Source organism: Staurois parvus, unplaced genomic scaffold (genome assembly GCF_062004578.1).
Source record: "Staurois parvus isolate SC_StPar_1 unplaced genomic scaffold, SC_StPar_1.0 ptg001782l, whole genome shotgun sequence".
Taxonomy (NCBI): domain Eukaryota; kingdom Metazoa; phylum Chordata; class Amphibia; order Anura; family Ranidae; genus Staurois; species Staurois parvus.
The window spans coordinates 142,501-165,946 of NW_028319578.1; the positions used below are offsets into that span (position 1 = coordinate 142,501).

Genomic DNA, 23,446 nt, shown 5'->3' on the forward strand with positions numbered 1-23,446 from the left:
ATAATAGATAATAGATAGATAGATAATAGATAGATAGATAGATAGATAGATAATAGATAGATAGATAGATAGATAGATAGATAGATAGATAATAGATAGATAGATAGATAGATAGATAGATAGATAGATAATAGATAGAAAGATAGATAGATAGATAATAGATAGATAGATAGATAGATAGATAGATAGATAGATAGATAGATAATAGATAGATAGATAGATAGATAGATAGATAATAGATAATAGATAGATAGATAATAGATAATAGATAGATAGATAATAGATAGATAGATAGATAGATAATAGATAGATAGATAGATAGATGATAGATAGATAGATAGATAGATAGATAGATAGATATTAGTATTAAAAAAGTAATTTAGAAAAATTCCAAATATATATACACATTTGGAATTTTTATTTTGTATGAATTTTTTTTAAAATATTAATATATATACAGTCCCACTGTAAGTCGCTGATCACCGCCATTACTAGTATTAAATTTTTTTTTTAAAAATTTGGAATATTAATATATATATATATATATATATGGAATTTTTATTACTTAATTTTTTTAATACTAATACATATATATATACATATAATATTATATACTAATATACATATACAGCCCCACTGTAGGATGATGATCACCGCCATTACTAGTATTAAAAAAATACATTAAAAAAATTCTGAATATAAATATATATATATGGAATTGTTATTAATTTTTTTTTTAATATATATATATTCGGAATTTTATTGATGTATTTTTTTAATACTAGTAATGGCGGTGATCAGCGACTTAAAGTGGGACTGTTAGGGTTGGGCGGGCAATCTGACCCTAACTGGCACTTTGTGGGAACTAGCTAACTGCCACTGACATCTCCAGTGGCTAATAGTGCTAATAGTGCTAATACAGTGCTAATAGTATACACTGTCACTGTACTAATGGGAAGGGGTTAACATCTAGGAGTGGTCAAGGGGTTATTCATGTGACTAGCAAGGTGTCATGTGTGTATGATTATTATTATTATTCAGGATTTATATAGTGCCGACAGTTTGCTCAGCGCTTTACATTACGGTGGGAGACAGTACAGTAACAATACAATTCAATACACGAGGGGTTCGAGGGCCCTGCTCCTTGGAGCTTACAATCTAGGAGGGAGGGGATAGTGGTACAAGAGGTAATAACTGTGGGGGATGGAGTGGTTGGAAGAGTAGAGGATTTCAGTATTAGGTGAGGGTGGGGTAGGCTTCCCTGAAGAGAGAGGTTTTCAGAGTGCGCCTAAAAGTGAGCAGAGTGGGTGATAGTCTGATGGATTGGGGTAGGGAGCTCCAGGGGATGGGGGAAGCCCTGGGCAATTCCTGGAGACGAGCATGGGAGGAGGAGACAGGGGAGCTATAGAGCAGGAGGTCGTGCGAGGAGCAGAGATTACAGTTTGGGTGATATTTGGAGACAAGATCGGTGATGTAATTTGGGGCAGTGTTATGAACGGCTCTATACGTCAGTGTTAGCGTTTTGAATTTTATCCGTTGGGCAATTGGAAGCCAGTGGAGGGATTGGCAGAGAGAGGTGGCAGATACGGAACGGTTAGTAAGGTGGATCAGTCTGGCCTCAGCATTCATGATAGACTGATGTGCTGCTTTTTACTGCAGATCGATTTGTTTCTTTCCCCTGCTTTGCAGGGAAAAGAAACAGAGAAGATCGTTCCTTCTGTACAGAGCCCTGTGTTGTTTGTCAACAAAGGGCTCTGGGCTGTGATTGGACGCAGACGATCAGCAGGTATTGGCCATACATTATGCTGACAAACTCTCTCTGTGTCAAATCACAGGGGAGTTGGAGGGTGGGGGGGGGGGGTCACGTGAATTCGAAACCCAGAAACAGGCAATGATGTACAGATACACCGCTGTGCCTGTAGGAGCTGCCCTGTCGCAGTAAATGTAGTGCTGCGGGATTGGCAAGCAGTTATAGGCACTCCGCTCGCACTGGAAATCGCCACCGTACTGGGAACCGAGGTTCCCGCGCTGGTTGCGATTTCCCAGGTAGTGCAGGGACTTCTTCCACGCGTGTCCCAAGGCACAGGAGTCCATTCAAACGAATTGGCTCTCAGATCGCGGTCCGCACGGCCACACAGATGTGAACCAGAGGTAACGGTACGTCAATTTTTACAACATCTCAGCTCGGCATTCAATGATCTCATTCTCTTTTGCAGACGCGTTCCGCTAAGAAGTACCAGGACTGGGAAAAGGCAAAGAAGAAATCTCGCCTGTCTTTTGGTTTCAACTTGGCTTCCACGTTGCTGGGAATTGTCATTGTTGGTATCATAGTTGCTGTATACTACTTTGTATTCCGCTCGTACTACAGCTCTAGCTCTTATTACTATGGATAACTATACCCTGATCTACACAAGGGGGACAAGCACTTTGGGGGTCGCTGTACTAACTTCAAATGTTACTCCGACTAGAGGTTATTCTTTTGTAGTTTTGGGTGGATTAGAGAAGGGTTAGGGAAGGGTTAAAACCTCTGTCAAGTTTTCTGTCTGTTTCCCCTTTGAGATTTCCTCTCACTATCTGTTCTGGTAAGGCTCCATTCCCATAAGAGATTTCCAGTGCGACTTTGGAGCGACTTTATACTCCCTGGACCAAAGTCGCATCGAAAGTTGGAGCAAATTAGTGCAGGCACTTTTTCAAAATCGTTGAGTCTTTAAAGGATAAGTTCACCTTTTGGACAAAAATAATAAATGCACATTTTTTTGCAGGTAAGCGCATTTATTATTTTTGTCCAAATGAGCCTGGAAAGAATTGCGCCAGCGATCAGTAGATGGCTGATGCCATGCAGGTCACCTGCAGACCTCTCAGAATATCTGCTTGCCGTATGGGATGTACAGGGTGTACGGGGATGTACAGGGTGTACGGGGTGTACGAGGATGTATGGGATGTACGGGATGTGTGGGGTGTACATGGATGTATGGGATGTGTGGGGTGTACGGGGATGTATGGGATGTACGGAATGTGTGGGTTGTACGGGGATGTATGGGATGTACAGGGTGTACGTGGTGTATGGGGATGTACGGGGTGTACGCAGGGGCGGACTGACCATTTGGAAACTTGGGCACTGCCCGAGGGCCCAGGGTCAGTAGGGGACCCCATGAGATGCCCCTGGTACCTTTTTCATAGGCTTTTTTGAGTTTGGGCAAGGATACAGGGGCCCCATGATCCCCTATTGCCCGGGGGCCCCATGAGTTGTCAGTCCGCCCCTGGGTGTATGGGATATATGGGGATGTACGGGATGTACAGAGTGAATGGGCTGCACAGGATGTATGGAGGTGTACAGGATGTATGGAGTGTATGGGGTGTATGGGATGTACGGGTTGTATGAGATGTACGGAGGTGTACGGGATGTGCGGCGTGTATGGGATGTACGGGATGTATGGGATGTACGGGATTCATGGGATGTACGGGATGTGTGGGATGTATGTGGTGTGCGGGCTGTATGGGGTGTATGGGATGTATGGGGATGTACGGGATGTATGGGGTGTGCAGGATGTACAGGATGTATGGGGATGTACGGGATGTATGGGGATGTACAGGATGTATGGGGATGTATGGGATGTATGGAGTGTGCGGGATGTATGGGATGTACGGGATGTACTGGGTGTATGGGATGTACGGGATGTACGGGGTGTACGGGATGTACGGGGTGTACGGGATGTACGGGATGTATGGGGTGTACGGGATGTACGGGGTGTACGGGATGTACGGGGTATTTGGGATGTATGGGATGCACTAAAAACGGGTGGAACATGTAACATGTTCCAAAGGTGAACTTGTCCTTTAAGTCGCACCGATCTGAGCGGGTGCCATTGCAAACATTGGGATGCGACATGTCCAAGGTCACATGACAAGTCGCACAAGTGTGAATGGGTTCCAATACAGAACCAAGAGACCTCGTCCTGGTAGAAAACCCCTCCAAAATAAATTCCTGCCAGGGGTTGTCGCTCATCTTTGCTTCATCCAGAATGTAAGAAAGAAGCCGGGCTTTGTAAATAATCTTTGGAATCAATGGAATAGGAGTGCCGGCCAGGGAGGAGCTCCAAATGTTACTGTGTGCGAGTAATGTGTCCCCTGTGGTGGAGTGAAGGGCAGTCTCAGCCTGGACTCCCACCAGGCCACACCCCCTACGCGTTTCGCTATGCTCCTTGGAGCTTGATCCTGGGGATTGGGATCAAGCTCAGAGGGGCGTAGCGAAGAGCGTTGGGTGGGTTCCAGTCTGAATCTGCCATTCACTCCACCACAGGGGGGATCTGTCTAGATGTGCGGCTCGCAGGACACATTTCTTGTCATTAATATGTACATTTTTTTTCATGTGTAAGTTTCACAAAACTGGAGGATCTCTTTAGTGAGGTTTTTTTATTGTATATTTAATGGGGGAAAACAGATGCTTTGTTCTTTGTAAATTGTACTCTTGTTATCACAGCGCAATTCTGTGGTCTGTTAATAAACTCCGACTGAATACAATACGGTGTCCAGGTGCCTTATTCTGTAATTCATTTTCTTACAGCAGTCATTCAGCAAGAGTGCTGATTTCACTATCTGATAGTCTAATTACCAATACAAGGGTCCCATTCACAACTATTCGTTTAACACACATCAACACATGAAAACAGAGGTGAGCCGTTGTTTAAAATGGTGGCAATTCACATCTGTGCGATGTGTGTCTTACCAGAGCAATGTGACGGGGTCTCTACAACCCTGACCCCCTTATATTTAAGTTTGCTGCCCTCCACTGTGACTCCAATGGCGCCTCGGCAGGACACACAACACTGAGGGAACATGGAAGAAACAGGGAGATGAGGACAGAGAGAGAGACCAAATCACATAAGGAAACAGGTTGTAGTGGCTCCAAACCACCAGTAGATGTCAGCATTCCACAGAACAATAATAATATAATGCTGTTCAATACAATACAGAAAAAATACATAGAGGTGGGAAAGAAGACAGAGAAATAGGGGAACATGGAAGAAACAGAGAGGATATAGTAAATGCGGGGTCCGGGGAGAGCAGATATAGTGAATGCAGGGTCCAGGGAGACTAGATATAGTGAATGCGGGGTCCGGGGAGAGCGGATATAGTGAATGCAGGGTCCGGGGAGAGCGGATATAGTGAATGCGGGGTCCGGGGAGAGCAGATATAGTGAATGCAGGGTCCAGGGAGACTAGATATAGTGAATGCGGGGTCTGGGGAGAGCGGATATAGTGAATGCGGGGTCCGGAGAGAGCAGATATAGTGAATGCGGGGTCCAGGGAGAGCGGATATAGTGAATGCAGGGTCCGGGGAGAGCGGATATAGTGAATGCGGGGTCCGGGGAGAGCGGATATAGTGAATGGGGGGTCCGGGGAGAGCGGATATAGTGAATGCGGGGTCCAGGGAGAGCGGATATAGTGAATGCAGGGTCCGGGGAGAGCGGATATAGTGAATGCGGGGTCCGGGGAGAGCGGATATAGTGAATGCGGGGTCCGGGGAGAGCGGATATAGTGAATGCGGGGTCCGGGGAGAGCAGATATAGTGAATGCGGGGTCCAGGGAGAGCGGATATAGTGAATGCGGGGTCCGGGGAGAGCGGATATAGTGAGTGTAATATTTTAAACATATATTTCAAATATACTGTATGTCTTTAAAAATACAAATCTACATTTTTGGAATGTGTTTACAAATATATGTTAAAATGACTTTTTTATATGTTAAAAAAAATCTGAAGAATATATTTAAAAAATATATATTTGTTAAAACATTCTTCATATATTTTGTAATAAAAATGCATTTCAACATGCATTTTATATGTGTATGTATATATATATATCTATTATTCTCCTAGATTGTAAGCTCCCAGGATCAGGGCCCTCCTATCCCTCTTGTATTGAACTGTATTGTTGCTGTATTGTCTCCCGTTATATTGTAAAGTGCTGAGCAAACTGTTGGTGCCATAAATCCTGTATAATAATAATAATAATAATAATAATATAGAAATCCTGAATAATAATAATATATAAATCCTGAATAATAATAATAATAATATATAAATCCTGAATAATAATAATATATAAATCCTGTATAATAATAATATATAAATCCTGTATAATAATAATATAGAAATCCTGAATAATAATAATAATAATAATAATAATATATAAATCCTGAATAATAATAATATATAAATCCTGAATAATAATAATAATAATAATATATAAATCCTGAATAATAATAATAATATTAATATAGAAATCCTGAATAATAATAATATTATATAAATTCTGTATAATAATAATAATATATAAATCCTGAATAATAATAATAATAATATATAAATCCTGTATAATAATAATAATAATATATAAATCCTGAATAATAATAATATATAAATCCTGTATAATAATAATATATAAATCCTGAATAATAATAATGATTATAATATATACATCCTGTATAATAATAATAAGAATATATATATATATATATATATATATATAGAAATATATTGAATATAGGCCAAAATTGTAGCATTTCAAATATATTTTCCTTCCGTGTGGAAAGATAATTGAGTACCATTTTTTTATATTGTGCAACACAAATTTTCAGAAGACGGAAACATTCCTTCCTCGGTCATCAACATTCATCAGTGATTGATGGGTGAGGAATGCATCCTTTACTGGAAAAAAAACAAAAGAAAGAAAAGGTTCAGGTGGGCGGAGTCTGCCTAGTTCTTGCTTTAGGGAAGTTTATTGTAAATTGTAATCTGGACGACTTCTGAGGGAAAGTCACACAACTGGTTACAAAGCCAAGGTGAAGCACCTGGAGAAGCAAGGCAGGGTGTCGGCAAATTTGCTGAACCCAAAAATATTCAAAAGGCATCATGTCTATGGCGGGCAATATGTATGACACTCCAAATTTTGGTCATCAGGACATCACATCAAGCTACAATAATACCGCACAGGCCTTTCCAGAGATGGACACCGCACGGCCAACATTCTACCCAGCTCCACCACCATTTGTTGAAGTTCTCCCAGAATTGCAACTAGGAGGTATGGCCTATCCTCCGCCATATCACACCAACAACCCCCATGGAGGAGCTTTCTCTGGACCATCGGTGATCCCTTCTCCAGGATGGAAACATCCACAAGAAGTAGGCATGTCTCTTCCACATCTCAACAACAGCAACCAGAAGTTGTTTCATAATCCTCCTCCAATGTATAACCCAGAATTCCCAGCACCACCATCAGCTCCCGAAGTGGTCTTGCCTCAAACCATGATGTTTCCTTCGATCCAATCTCCCATGATTCCCGAAATGATGCCGTCACAGCAGTACCCTCTGAACAGTTCAGTTCCAGGCACGGCGATCATTAATAACATCCAACCAATGGTGGTGACCACACAAACTACCGTGATCTCCACTCCGGCACCACAAATCAGGGACTATTTTCCGTGGTCCATTGTGAACCTTATATTTTGCTGCTTCGTTTTGGGGATCCCGGCGCTTATCTTCAGCCTTCAGGTAAGGACTGTTGGGTCGGTTTGGTTGCTGTTGACCTTAAATGTCCTTCAGAGCTATAGCCTTCTGTTGGCTCATGGGCAGGGGCGGATTGACCATTTGGAAACTCGGCACTGCCCGAGGGCCCCGGGTCAGTAGGGGGCCCCATGAGATGCCCTTGGTACCTTTTTCATAGGCTTTTTTGAACCTGGTGGGTTCCAACCTCTGAGAGAGGCTGAGGGTTTCACGACGGTGTATGCACAGCCCCACACTTGTTCCTGGGGATGTCCAGAGCTGTGAAGGTGAGTGTCTTTCTCTCTCTCGCCGTGGGGGATGGTGGCTGGTGTATGGAGGGGGGGGGGCAGTGGTAGTGGAAGGCTCTCTCGGGTGGGAGGCAGGGGTGTTGTTGGTCAATGTCAGGCTCTTTCTGCAAGGGGGGGGGGGGGGTGGGGGCTGATTTTTGTGTTGCCTAGGGACGCACATAACCTACTGGTGTCATTGGTGTCAGTGGAAGGAATAGTGTCCCATCACTGGAGTCTGTGGAAGGAATAGTGCCCCATTGTTGGTGTCAGTGGAAGGAATAGTGCCCCATTATTGGTGTCAGTGGAAGGAATAGTGCCCCATCACTGGTATCAGTGGGAGGAATAGTGCCCCATCATTGGTATCAGTGGGAGGAATAGTGCCCCATCATTGGTATCAGTGGGAGGAATAGTGCCCCATCATTGGTGTCAGTGGGAAGAATAGTGCCCCACCATTGGTGTCAGTGGGAGGAATAGTGCCCCATCATTGGTGTCAGTGGGAGGAATAGTGCCCCATTGTTGGTGTTAGTAAGAGGAATAGTGCCCCATCATTGGTGTCAGTGGGAGGAATAGTGCCCCATCATTGGTGTCAATGGAAGGAATATTGCCCCATCATTGGTGTCAGTGGAAGGAATATTGCCCCATCATTGGTGTCAGTGGAAGGAATAGTGCCCCATCATTGGTGTCAGTGGAAGGAATAGTGCCCAATTGTTGGTGTCAGTGGAAGGAATATTGCCCCATCATTGGTGTCAGTGGAAGGAATAGTGCCCAGTTGTTGGTGTCAGTGGAAGGAATAGTGCCCCATCATTGGTGTCAGTGGAAGGAATAGTGCCCAGTTGTTGGTGTCAGTGGAAGGAATATTGCCCCATCATTGGGGTCAGTGGAAGGAATATTGCCCCATCATTGGTGTCAGTGGAAGGAATAGTGCCCAGTTGTTGGTGTCAGTGGAAGGAATAGTGCCCCATCATTGGTGTCAGTGGAAGGAATATTGCCCCATTGTTGGTGTCAATGGAAGGAATAGTGCCCAGTTGTTGGTTTCAGTGGAAGGAATAGTGCCCAGTTGTTGGTGTTATTACGTTGTACCTGTTTATCTGCAATCCTCTCTCCTCTGCAGTCAATCAAAGTGGAGACTCTACCCAGTATTTCTGCGCTCCAGGAAGCAGGGGGCAGATTTCACACACGACACAGCAAAGAGCGGAGAGCTGAGTGTAATCTGACACTTGAGTGGAGGGAAACATGCACCGCTGGGGCTGTCATGGGGGCAAGAAAAAAAAATGCCTGATGCCCCTAAAAGTGGCTGCAAAAAAACACCCCGTGTGAATGAGGCCTCATGATCATAATCAACTCATGCAGATAGCCAGGGGCAGACTGACAATTTATGGGGCCCTCGGGCAATAGGGGATCATGGGGCCCCTGTGCCCTGACCCACATCCAAAAAAGCCTCTGAAAAAGCCAATGAAAGGTACCAGGTATATCTCATGGGGCCCCCTACTGACCCTGGGCCCTCTGGCAGTGCCCGAGTGCTTGAATGGTCAGTCGGCCCCTGCAGATAGCAGAGGGAGCTCTGGAAAGCTAGAAATGATACTCATTGCTCTGGATTGAGGCAAAGGCACACTATAGAAGGATGTGCTTTGTTCATTTTTTTTCCATTTTAGAGGTTTACAACCACTTTAAAGACTAACCCCTGGTTCACATCTGAGTGGGTGGTGTCGGACAAATCCGTGTAGCCGCACCACCCACGCAGAGGAATGCGGGACTCGCGGGCGGGTGCCAGTAATTCTAATGGCACGCCGCCTGCACTGGAAATCGCAACCGTCCTGGGAACCTCGGCTCCCGCGCTGGCTGTGACTTCCCCGCGTGTCCCGTGGCACGGGAGTCCATTCAAATGAATTGGCTCTCAGATCGCGGTCCGCACGGGCACACCGATGTGAACCAGAGGTAATGGTACGTAAATTTTTACAACATCGCAGCTCGGCATTCAATGATCTCATTCTGTTTTACAGACGCGTTCCGCTAAGAAGTACCAGGACTGGGAATCGGCGAGCAAAAAATCCCGCGCAGCTCTTGGCTTCAACGTGGCCGCCATGTTGGTGGGAATTGCCCTTATTATTATCGTACCCGCTGTGTACTACACCCGCGTATACTACTACTACTACTACTACCCTTCCTATTACTACGGATAACTGCACAGCCATCTACACCAGGGGGACCCGCTCTGTGGGGGGCCACAGTACTAACTACAAATGTCATTTAATAACTTGTTGAAGATCTCTATGTCAATGTGATCATCGTACTTCCCAAATCCGACTAGATGTTTCTCCTTTTGTAGTTTTTTGGGTGGAGCCTCGTCCCGGCAGAAACCCAAACTGCAATAAATACCTGCCAGGGGCTCTCACTCCTCTCTGCTTTATCCAGAATCCAAAAAGGCAATATTTTTGTTTCATGTGTAAATTTAAAAAAAAAGCCAATTATCTTGTTTCATGTGTAAATTAAGAAATAAAAAATACAATTATCTTGTTTCCTGTGTAAATTACTAAAAAAAAAAAAAAATAAGCCAATGATCTTGTTTTATGTATTCATTTAAAAAAAAAAGCCAATGATCTTGTTTCATGTGTAAATTAAAAAAAAAGCCAATCATCTTATTGCATGTGCAAATTAAAAAAAAAAAGCCAATCATCTTATTTCATGTGTAAATTAAAAAAAAAAAGCCAATCATCTTATTTCATGTGTAAATTAAAAAAAAAAAAAAGCCAATCATCTTATTTCATGTGTAAATTTAAAAAAAAAAAACTCTATTTGTGTAAGAGAAATTATATAATTTTCATCTGGGTACAGCATTGCATGACTGCGCAATTGCCAATTAAAATAGCACAGTGCTGAATTAAAAAAAAAAAAAGTAGAAAATATCTTTTTTTTTCAAAACTTTCATTCTTTTTTTTAATATATAACAAAATATTTTTTTTACATATAATAAAAAAATTAAAAATAAATAAACACCCGGTGGTAATCAAATCAAATCAAATCAAATCAAAAGAAAGCTCTATTTGTGTGAAAAAAAAAGAAAGTTTAAAATATCCTTTTTTTTTTTCAAAACGTTCAGTCTTTTTTTATATATAACAAAATATTTTTTTTACATATAATAAAAAGAAAAAAAAATTAATACCCAGCGGTAATCAAATCAAAAGAAAGCTCTATTTGTGTGAAAAAAAAAAAAAGAAAGTAGAAAATATCTTTTTTTTCCAAACTTTCAGTCTTTTTTATATATAACAAAATATTTTTTTTTACATATAATAAAAAGAAAAAAAAATTAATACCCAGTGGTAATCAAATCAAATCAAAAGAAAGCTCCATTTGTGTGATAAAAAAAAAAGGATATACATTTCATTTGGGTAAAGTGTTGCATGACTGAGCAATTACCAAGTAAAGTAGCGCAGTGCCGAATAGCAAAAGAAAATGCCGCGGTCATGGAGGGGGGGGGGGGGGGCTGAAACCTTCCTGGAGGTCATAGGGGTAAATAAAGAGGATTCATTTATTTCCTCAGTTCCACTTTGACCTTTTAGAGTAGAAAAATGACAAGAACTTGCGAAATGCGAAGAATGGCGCAGATGTACTTTTTTTTTGTTTTTTAGTAAAAATACAACAATCAGAAACCGCACGTTCCGGTCCAGCAGCTGTTCATGCAGAAATGTTCACCATTCGGCTCCGAGGCTTTTAATTCACCAAAAATGTCGCGTTTCCAGGCACCTTCAAAGTGACAACTCCCAAGTGTTGCAACTCAGGGAAAATCCCCTCTGCTAACCCAATGCCGCCGATCGTGAGAGAACTGCAGGTGACTAGTTCTGTTCAGGAAACAAAAAAAATATTTACTGAAACTATTTAGCTTTTTTCTGGTAACAACGGGTAACTCCACATTTGTGGGGAAAAAAAATATAGTGTAAAACTTCCTTCCTAGTTGAACCCCCCCCCCAGCTTTCATCTACACATTTAAAACATTCCCCTTTCCCCTCAATTAAATCCTTTGTTGTTTATGCAAGGAATCCTGAGAAAATGTTCATCAAACACTTGCTTTAATTTTCTTGTACCTTGAAAATTATGTGAATAAAGAAATATTTGTATTATTATTATTTTTATTATTAATAATAATAATAATAATAATAATAATAATAATAATAATCTATTTGTAAAATAATAATAATTATTTAATAATAATAATGAAAAATAATAATAATTATAATAGTTGGATGCTACAGAAAATACAATTTTACCTTCTTAAGCAGGCAACAAAAAAAAAAAGAAAGTAAAAATAGTAAAGCATATAAGAAAAACTCAAAGCAATTTATTCTGCACCTTAAAAAAATGAGCACCCTGCAGCTTTCATGAATTATAGTATAAAACACGTTTAAAAACTCAAGTAGGGAACAAAAAAAAAAAAAAAAAAGAAAATAGAGACACAATCATGACAATTTAATCCGCACCTTATAAAAATGAGTAAAGTAAAAAGAGTAAAGCATAAACTCAAGTAGGCAACAAAAAAAAAAAGAGAAAATAAAATAGAGAAAAAATCATGACAATTTAATTCGCACCTTAAATGAGCCACCTTTGTTATTCAAGAAATATAAAAATATTTACCTATTCAAGCAGGTAAAAAAAAATAAAGTAAAAAGAGTAAAGCATAAACTCAAGTAGGCAACAAAAAAAAAAAAAGAAAAGAAAATAGAGAAAAAATCATGACAATTTAATCCGCACCTTAAATGAGCCACCTTTGCTATTCAAGAAATCTAAAAATATTTACCTATTCAAGCAGGTAAAAAAAAATAAAGTAAAAAGAGTAAAAAATAAACTCAAGTAGCCAACAAAAAAAAAAAGAGAAAATAAAATAGAGAAACAATCATGACAATTTAATCCGCACCTTAAAAAAATGAGCCACCTTTGCTATTCAAGAAATCTAAAAATATTTACCTATTCAAGCAGGTAAAAAAAAATAAAGTAAAAAAAATAAAGTAAAAAGAGTAAAGCATAAACTCAAGTAGGCAACAAAAAAAAAGAGAAAATAAAATAGAGACACAATCATGACAATTTAATCCGCCCCTTAAAAAAATGAGCCACCTTTGCTATTCAAGAAATCTAAAAATATTTACCTATTCAAGCAGGTAAAAAAAAAATAAAGTAAAAAGAGTAAAGCATAAATTCAAGTAGGCAACAAAAAAAAAAAGGAGAAAATAAAATAGAGAAAAAATCATGACAATTTAATTCGCACCTTAAATGAGCCACCTTTGCTATTGAAGAAATATAAAAACATTTACCTATTCAAGCAGGTAAACAAAAAATAAAATAAAAAGAGTTCTACTTTGAATTCTTGGGCTTCTATTCGATAGTATGACATGCGGTGGAAAAGAAATTACAATGTAAATGTTACATTACTGCAATACATCCCACATAAAATACTACAAATTTGGTCGTATTCAGTATATTTCAAAAATACATTTCAATATATTTGTGAATATATTATTAAAAATATATTCAGAAGGCATGCTGCAATATATATCAAAGTGTAATTTGGAATGCATTTGTAAGCATATTTAAAAATCTATGTTTAAATTTTTAGATGTTCAAAAATATCTGGAAAATATATTTAGAAAATTATATTTTAAATATATGCCTTTTGGAAAATATATTTTAATTTACATTTTTGGAATACATGTTAAAATACATTCATGTAGGCCAATATATTGTAAATTATATATAAAAATCTATGTTTAAATGCATTTTTTTAGATGTTCAAAAATATCTGGAAAATATATTTTTAAATATATATTTTAAATATATGTCTTTTGGAAAATATATTTAAATTTACATTTTTGGAATACATGTTAAAATATATTCCTGTAGGCCAATATATTGTAAATTATATATAAAAATCTATGTTTAAATGCATTTTCTTAGATGTTCAAAAATATCTGTAAAATATATTTAGAAAATTATATTTTAAATATATGCCTTTTGGAAAATATATTTTAATTTACATTTTTGGAATACATGTTAAATATATTTTAAAAATAAATTCTTAATATATTCTTCCCAAATATATTGACATATATTTCAAATACTACAATTTTTGCCGTATTCAATATATTTCAAAAATACATTTCAACATATTTGTGAATATATTATTAAAAATATATTCAGAAGGCATGCTGCAATATATATCAAAGTGTCATTTGGAATGCATTTGTAAGCATATTTAAAAATCTATGTTTAAATGCATTTTTTTAGATGTTCAAAAATATCTGGAAAATATATTTAGAAAATTATATTTTAAATATATGCCTTTTGGAAAATATATTTTAATTTACATTTTTGGAATACATGTTAAAATACATTCATGTAGGCCAATATATTGTAAATTATATATAAAAATCTGTTTAAATGCATTTTTTTAGATGTTCAAAAATATCTGGAAAATATATTTTTAAATATATATTTTAAATATATGCCTTTTGGAAAATATATTTAAATTTACATTTTTGGAATACATGTTAAAATATATTCGGGTAGGCCAATATATTGTACAGTATATTTAAAAATCTATGTTTAAATGCATTTTTTAGATGTTCAAAAATATCCGGAAAATATATTTAGAAAAATATATTTTAAATACATGCCTTTTGGAATATATTTCATATATTTTGTAATAAAAGCACATTTCAACATGTAGTATATATATATATATATATATATATATATATATTTTTTTTTTTTTTTTAAATATATGCCTTTGGAAAATATGAAAATATATTTAAATTTACATTTTTGGAATACATGTTAAAATATATTCGTGTAGGCCAATATATTGTAAATATAGGTCGCATGTATATATTTTTTTTCTAAATATATTGTAAATATATTTCTCTTCCATCTTATTCTCTTACAATTTTTTTTTATGTTTACTGACCATAGAAAATTTCCAAACAAAGTATCTACAGCGATAGATGTTTTCCGATGTCGTATGTTGACCAAAGAGGGATGGGACTGAGGTGTAGGCACATATAACACGTGTGAATCAGCGCTTTCCACTCCTGGCCAGACTCTAAACTCCCTCAGTGAAAGAAGACTCCTATCCCGTGATCTGAAGATAGAAGACCTCTGGGGACACTCGGAGACATCTCCTGGGACATGGATTACGGCTATGAAATGAAAAAGTACGAGGGATATCCTCCTAACCCAGCTTATTCTTCCGGCTTTTCCACCTACCCTGCCGGCCCACCAGTTTACTCTCTCAATCCCCCGGCCTACTCTCCCAATCCGGTTTACGCTCCTAATCAGGTCCCCACCTACAGCAGCGTCCAACCACCGTACTACGTTGGCCAACCTCAACCTGCAGTTATGGTGACAACTCAATCCAACGTGATGGTCCTTCCTCAGCCGGCTTGCAAGGACTACCTTGCCTGGTCTGTGGTGAACCTGATTTTCTGCAACCTCATTCTTGGCGTTGTGGCCCTTGTGTTCTCCTCTAAGGTAGGCATAAAGCGAGGGCGCCATCTTTACAAAACAAAAGGATCATTTCAAAGGAATGGGAATATCCAATGTTCTCTCGGTTCCAGCGTATCAATGTAGAGAACGATCCTAAAATACAAATGTACATTTTTGGAACGCATTTACAAATGTATGTTAAAATGTCTTTTTTATATGTTAAAAAAAATCTGAAGAATATATTGTAACAAAAGTATTTTTAAAAATATATATTTTTTTAAAATACATCGTTCAGCTTTTTGTAGATTTGCATTTTTAAAGACATGCAGTATATTTGAAATGTATTCTTAAAAATATTTTCCATATATCTTGTAATAAAAATGCACTTCAACATGCAGTGTGTATATATATATATATATATATGTATATACAGTCATGGCCGAAATTGTTGGCACCCTTGATATTTCTCCAGGAAATCATGTATTTCTCACGAAACGTATTGCATTAACACATGTTTTGCTATACACATGTTTATTCCCTTTGTGTGTATTGGGACAAAACAAAAAAAGGGAGGAAAGAAAGCAAATTCGACATAATGTCACACAAACCTCCAAAAATGGGCTGGACAAAAGTATTGGCACCCTTTCACAACTGCGGATAAATAAGAATGTTACAAGCATGTGATGCTCCTGTAAACTCACCTGGGGCAAGTAACAGGTGTGGGCAATATAGAAATCACACCTGAAAGCAGATAAAAAGGAGAGACGTTCACTTAACCTTTGCATTGTGTGTCTGTCTGTGCCACACTAAGCATGGACAACAGAAAGAGGAGACGAGAACTGTCTGAGGACCTGAGAACCAAAATTGTGGCAAAATATCAACAATCTCAAGGTTACAAGTCCATCTCCAGAGAACTAGATTTGCCTTTGTCCACAGTGCGCAACATTATCAAGAAGTTTGCAACCCATGGCACTGTAGCTAATCTCCCTGGTCGTGGACGGATGAGGAAAATTGATGAAAGATTGCAACGCAGAATAGTCCGGATGGTGGATAAGCAGCCCCAAACATGTTCCAAAGACATTCAAGCTGTCCTGCAGGCTCAGGGAGCATCAGTGTCAGCGCGAACTATCCGTCGACATTTAAATGAAATGAAACGCTATGGCAGGAGACCCAGGAGGACCCCACTGCTGACACAGAGACATAAAAAAGCAAGACTACAGTTTGCCAAAATGTACTTGAGTAAGCCAAAAGCCTTCTGGGAAAACGTCTTGTGGACAGATGAGACCAAGATAGAGCTTTTCGGTAAAGCACATCATTCTACTGTTTACCGAAAACGGAATGAGGCCTACAAAGAACAAAACACAGTACCTACGGTAAAATATGGTGGAGGTTCAATGATGTTTTGGGGTTGTTTTGCTGCCTCTGGCACTGGGTGCCTTGACTGTGTGCAAGGCATCATGAAATCTGAGGATTACCAAAGGATTTTGGGTCGCACTGTAGGGCCCAGTGTCAGAAAGCTGGGTTTGCGTCCAAGATCCTGGGTCTTCCAGCAGGACAATGACCCCAAACATACGTCAAAAAGCACTCAGAAATGGATGGCAAAGAAGCGCTGGAGAGTTCTGAAGTGGCCAGCAATGAGCCCAGATCTAAATCCCATTGAACACCTGTGGAGAGATTTTAAAATTGCTGTTGGGAAAAGGTGTCCTTCCAATAAGAGAGACCTGGAGCTGTTTGCAAAGGAAGAGTGGTCCAAAATTCCGGGTGAGAGGTGTCAGAAGCTTATTGATGGTTATAGGAAGCGACTGATTTCAGTTATGTTTTCCAAAGGGTGTGCAACCAAATATTAAGTTAAGGGTGCCAATACTTTTGTCCAGCCCATTTTTGGGGTTTTGTGTGACATTATGTCATATTTGCTTTTCTGCCTCTGTTTTATATTTGTTCCAATACATACAAAGAGAATAAACATGTGTATAGCAAAACATGTGTTAATGCAATACCTTTTTTGTGTGAAATACTTGATTTTCAGGAAAAATATCAAGGGTGCCAACAATTTCGGCCATGACTGTATATATATATATATATATATATATATATATTTAAATATATGCCTTTGGAAAATATATTTTAATTTACATTTTTGGAATACATGTTAAAATATATTTGTGTAGGCCAATATATTGTAAATATAGGTCGAATGATATACAGTAGGTAACATGTATCATTTTTTTTTCTCTTCCATATGGGATCTTACATTTTTTTTGTGTTTACTGACCATAGAAAGTTTCTAAACAAAGTATCTACAGCGATAGATGTTTTCCGATGTCGTATGTTGACCAAAGAGGGATGGGACTGAGGTGGAGGCACATATATCACGTGTGAATCAGCGCTTTCCACTATTGGCCAGACACTAAACTCTCCCAGTGAATGAAGACTCCTATCCCGTAATCTGAAGATAGAAAATCTCTGGGAACAATCCGAGACATCCCACATGGAAAAAAAATATACTTTAACTCTATTTTAAAAAATACATTCTTAATATATTCTTCCCAAAATATATTGACATATATTTCAAATACTGCAATATTTAAAAAATATATTCTTAATATATTTGCGCTACGTAAATTGGCAGCGCTATATAAGTACCTGTAATAAATAAATAAATATTCTTCCCAAAATATATTCAATATATTTCAAAATGTATATCAATATATTTGTGAATATATTATTAAAAATGTATCCAGAACACACGCTGAAATATATTTCAAAGTGTCATTTGGAATGCATTTACAAGTATAATTAAAAACCTATGTTTAAATGCATTTTATTTTTAGATGTTCAAAAATATCTGGAAAATATATTTTAAAAAATATATTTTAAATATATGCCTTTGGAAAAGATATTTTAATTTACATTTTTGGAACATGTGTTAAAATATATTCGCGTAGGCCAACATATTGTAAATATATGTTGCATGTTGCGCTTTCCACTCTTGGCCAGACACTAAACTCTCCCAGTGAAAGAAGACTCCTATCCCGTGATCTGAAGATAGATAATTCTTCCCAAAATATATTGACATATATTTCAAATACTACAATATTTTAAAAATACGTTCTTAATATATTCTTCGCAAAATATTTTCAATATATTTCAAAAATATATTTCAATATATTTGTGAATATATTATAAAAAATATATTCAGAACGCACGCTGAAATATATATCAAAGTGTCATTTGGAATGCATTTACAAATATATTTAAAAACCTATTTTTAAATACATTTTTTTTTAGATGTTCAAAAATATCTGGAAAATATATTTAAAAAAATATATTTTTAAATATATGCCTTTGGAAAATATATTTTAATTTACATTTTTGGAACACATGTTAAAATATATTCACATAGGCCAATGTAGTGTAAATATATGTCGCATGTATAATTTTTTTTTTCTAAATATATTGTAAATATATTTCTCTTCCATATGGGATCTTACATTTTTTTTTTGTGTTTACTGACCATAGAAAGTTTCCAAACAAAGTATCTACAGCGATAGATGTTTTCCGATGTCATATGTTGACCAAAGAGGGATGGGACTGAGGTGTAGGCACATATAACACGTGTGAATCTGCGCTTTCCATTCTTGATGAGACACTAAACTCTCCCAGTGAAAGAAGACTCCTATCCCGTGATCTGAAGATAGAAGACCTCTGGGGACAATCCGAGACATCCCACATGGAAAAAAATATATTTTAACTATATTTTAAAAATACATTCTTAATATATTCTTCCCAAAATATATTCAAAATATTTAAAAAATATATTTCAATATATTTGTGAATATATTATTAAAAATATATCCAGAACACATGCTGAAATATATTTCAAAGTGTCATTTGGAATGCATTTACAAGTATATTTAAAAACCTATGTTGAAATGCATTTTTTTTTTAGATGTTCAAAAATATCTGGAAAATATATTTTAAAAAATATATTTTTAAATATATGCCTTTGGAAAATATATTTTAATTTACATTTTTGGAACACGTTAAAATATATTCACATAGGCCAATATATTGTAAATATATGTCGCATGTATCATTTTTTTTTTCTAAATATATTGTAAATATATTTCTCTTCCATATGGGATCTTACATTTTTTTTTTGTGTTTACTGACCATAGAAAGTTTCCAAACAAAGTATCTACAGCAATAGATGTTTTCCGATGTCGTATGTTGACCAAAGAGGGATGGGACTGAGGTGTAGGCACATATAACACGTGTGAATCAGCGCTTTCCACTATTGGCCAGACACTAAACTCTCCCAGCGAAAGAAGACTCCTATCCCGTGATCTGAAGATAAAAAATCTCTGGGAACAATCCGAGACATCCCACATGGAAAAAAAATATATTTTAACTATATTTTAAAAATACATTCTTAATATATTCTTCCCAAAATATATTCAAAATATTTAAAAAATATATTTCAATATATTTGTGAATATATTATTAAAAATATATCCAGAACACATGCTGAAATATATTTCAAAGTGTCATTTGGAATGCATTTACAAGTATATTTAAAAACCTATGTTTAAATGCATTTTTAACTCCCCCAGTGAAAGAAGACTCCTATCCCGTGATCTGAAGGTAAAAAATCTCTGGGAACAATCCGAGACATCCCACATGGAAAAAAAAAATATATTTTACCTATATTTTAAAAATAAATTCTTAATATATTCTTCCCAAAATATATTGACATATATTTCAAATACTGCAATATTTAAAAAATATATTCTTAATATATTTGCGCTACGTAAATTGGCAGCGCTATATAAGTACCTGTAATAAATAAATAAATATTCTTCCCAAAATATATTCAATATATTTCAAAATGTATTTCAATATATTTGTGAATATATTATTAAAAATGTATCCAGAACACATGCTGAAATATATTTCAAAGTGTCATTTGGAATGCATTTACAAGTATAATTAAAAACCTATGTTTAAATGCATTTTATTTTTAGATGTTCAAAAATATCTGGAAAATATATTTTAAAAAATATATTTTAAATATATGCCTTTGGAAAAGATATTTTAATTTACATTTTTGGAACATGTGTTAAAATATATTCGCGTAGGCCAACATATTGTAAATATATGTTGCATGTTGCGCTTTCCACTCTTGGCCAGACACTAAACTCTCCCAGTGAAAGAAGACTCCTATCCCGTGATCTGAAGATAGATAATTCTTCCCAAAATATATTGACATATATTTCAAATACTACAATATTTTAAAAATACGTTCTTAATATATTCTTCGCAAAATATTTTCAATATATTTCAAAAATATATTTCAATATATTTGTGAATATATTATAAAAAATATATTCAGAACGCATGCTGAAATATATATCAAAGTGTCATTTGGAATGCATTTACAAATATATTTAAAAACCTATTTTTAAATACATTTTTTTTTAGATGTTCAAAAATATCTGGAAAATATATTTAAAAAAATATATTTTTAAATATATGCCTTTGGAAAATATATTTTAATTTACATTTTAGGAACACATGTTAAAATATATTCACATAGGCCAATGTAGTGTAAATATATGTCACATGTATAATTTTTTTTTTCTAAATATATTGTAAATATATTTCTCTTCCATATGGGATCTTACATTTTTTTTTGTGTTTACTGACCATAGAAAGTTTCCAAACAAAGTATCTACAGCGATAGATGTTTTCCGATGTCATATGTTGACCAAAGAGGGATAGGACTGAGGTGTAGGCACATATAACACGTGTGAATCTGCGCTTTCCATTCTTGACGAGACACTAAACTCTCCCAGTGAAAGAAGACTCCTATCCCGTGATCTGAAGATAGAAGACCTCTGGGGACAATCCGAGACATCCCACATGGAAAAAAATATATTTTAACTATATTTTAAAAATACATTCTTAATATATTCTTCCCAAAATATATTCAAAATATTTAAAAAATATATTTCAATATATTTGTGAATATATTATTAAAAATATATCCAGAACACATGCTGAAATATATTTCAAAGTGTCATTTGGAATGCATTTACAAGTATATTTAAAAACCTATGTTGAAATGCATTTTTAACTCCCCCAGTGAAAGGAGACTCCTATCCCGTGATCTGAAGGTAAAAAATCTCTGGGAACAATCCGAGACATCCCACATGGAAAAAAAAAAAATATTTTAACTATATTTTAAAAATAAATTCTTAATATATTCTTCCCAAAATATATTGACATATATTTCAAATACTGCAATATTTAAAAAATATATTCTTAATATATTTGCGCTACGTAAATTGGCAGCGCTATATAAGTACCTGTAATAAATAAATAAATATTCTTCCCAAAATATATTCAATATATTTCAAAAATGTATTTCAATATATTTGTGAATATATTATTAAAAATGTATCCAGAACGCATGCTGAAATATATTTCAAAGTGTCATTTGGAATGCATTTACAAGTATATTTAAAAACCTATGTTTAAATGCATTTTTTTTTTAGATGTTCAAAAATATCTGGAAAATATATTTTAAACAATATATTTTTCAATATATGGCTTTGGAAAATATATTTTAATTTTACATTTTTGGAACACGTGTTAAAATATATTCGCGTAGGCCAACATATTGTAAATATAGGTCGCATGTATAATTTTTTTTCCTAAATATATTGGAAATATATTTCTCTTCCATATGGGTACAGTAGGCACTGAGTTGCACCGGCACCCTGGCGGGATTCACATCACACGGCCAGGGGCGGACTGACAACTTATGGGGCCCCCGGGCAATAGGGGATCATGGGGCCCCTGTGTCCTTGTCCACACTCAAAAAAAGCCTATAAAAGGTACCAGGGGCATATCATGGGGCCCCCTACTGACCCCGGGCCCTCGGGCAATGCCCGAGTTCTCCAATGGCCAGTCCGCCCCTGTACACGGCTTAGACCCTAATCTTTCCTAGGTGCCCAGTTCATCTGTAATATATGAATTTTATTTTCCTTCTTACAGACGCGGGATGCTGTGAGACGTGGAGACTCCTTCTTGGCTGGACGTCATTCCCGAAGAGCGTTCAGCCTGAATGTAGTAGCCCTGGTCCTGGGCATAGTAGCCCACATCAGCTGGATATCCTGGGTCATCTACTGGTCCGTGACCCGTCCCTACAGATACAACTATAACTACTACAATGATGGATTCTACGGCTAGGACCCAACGTCGTACCGGATACAGAACCCGCCATCTGTTTGCTCCATAATCATTTTTACTAATAAAAAATAGCTGCTAATTTTTTATTCTTTTTTTTTGTATCATAAAATACTCTGGAAGTCCGAGAGCTATAGGGGTGCGGACCCACAAGTAGAGTGCAAGCCTTAGTGGTCACATGCCATGGCTTCTTTTCTTACTATTTAAACCCTCCAACATGAATGTGACATGTTGCAGCTTACCGGTCCTGGGGTGTGGTTGCTGCATTAGTTTTCTTTCTTACGGATTTTTCCTTCTCATTTATTTTCACCTGGGGATCCTGCTACTAAAATATTTCCCTGTGCCCTGTTCAGGGGCGGACTGACCGTTTGGAAACTCGGGCACTGCCCGAGGTCCCGGAGTCAGTAGGGGGCCCCATGAGATGCCCCTGGTACCTTTTTCATAGGCTTTTTTGAGTTTGGGCAAGGACACAGGGGCCCCGTGATCCCCTATTGCCTGGGGGCCCCATGAGTTGTCAGTCCGCCCCTGGCCCTGTCCTATTGCGGTAACACTCACTCATGGGACTGTATCTATGAAGCAGCAGTGTTGTCAATGTAGGTCTGAAGGATTGTTCCAACTACAGAGCTACAGAGCACCTACCCCTGTCCTCTCTTTCCATAACATGGGGGAGGTGTTCTACAGTCTTAACACACCTCCTGTCCTGGGGGGGGGGGCACTAACTCCCTGTACGGTCCTATACGGAAGAAAAATATATTTGAAATACTACAATGTTGGCCATATTCAATATGTTTCAAAATATATTTCAAAATATATTTCAATATATATATATATATATATATATATATATATATATAAAATATATATATATAAAATATATATATATATATATATATATATAT

General features: G+C 36.7%; 3 protein-coding genes across 3 annotated transcripts in view; all 3 read left to right on the forward strand.

Annotated features, from left to right (window-relative positions):
* LOC149434305 (uncharacterized) overlaps nt 1-4,521 on the forward strand; it is an 8,695-nt gene extending 4,174 nt beyond the window's left edge. Inside the window, exon 2 of the mRNA XM_089663838.1 lies at nt 2,217-4,521. Coding sequence (XP_089519964.1) covers nt 2,217-2,393 — 177 coding nt within the window. The 3' untranslated portion in view covers nt 2,394-4,521. The remainder of the gene's footprint in view (nt 1-2,216) is intronic.
* Nucleotides 4,522-6,816: 2,295 nt separating this feature from the next.
* Nucleotides 6,817-10,343, forward strand: LOC149434306 (uncharacterized). The gene is made up of 2 exons (XM_089663834.1): nt 6,817-7,551; nt 9,830-10,343. The coding sequence occupies exons 1-2, from the start codon at nt 6,913-6,915 to the stop codon at nt 10,007-10,009; spliced, it is 819 nt and encodes a 272-aa protein (XP_089519960.1). The 5' UTR covers nt 6,817-6,912; the 3' UTR covers nt 10,010-10,343.
* A 4,551-nt stretch (nt 10,344-14,894) lies between these two features.
* On the forward strand, nt 14,895-22,629 carry LOC149434307 (interferon-induced transmembrane protein 1-like). The gene is made up of 2 exons (XM_089663835.1): nt 14,895-15,341; nt 22,356-22,629. The coding sequence occupies exons 1-2, from the start codon at nt 15,000-15,002 to the stop codon at nt 22,548-22,550; spliced, it is 537 nt and encodes a 178-aa protein (XP_089519961.1). The 5' UTR covers nt 14,895-14,999; the 3' UTR covers nt 22,551-22,629.
* The last annotated feature ends 817 nt before the right edge of the window (nt 22,630-23,446 follow it).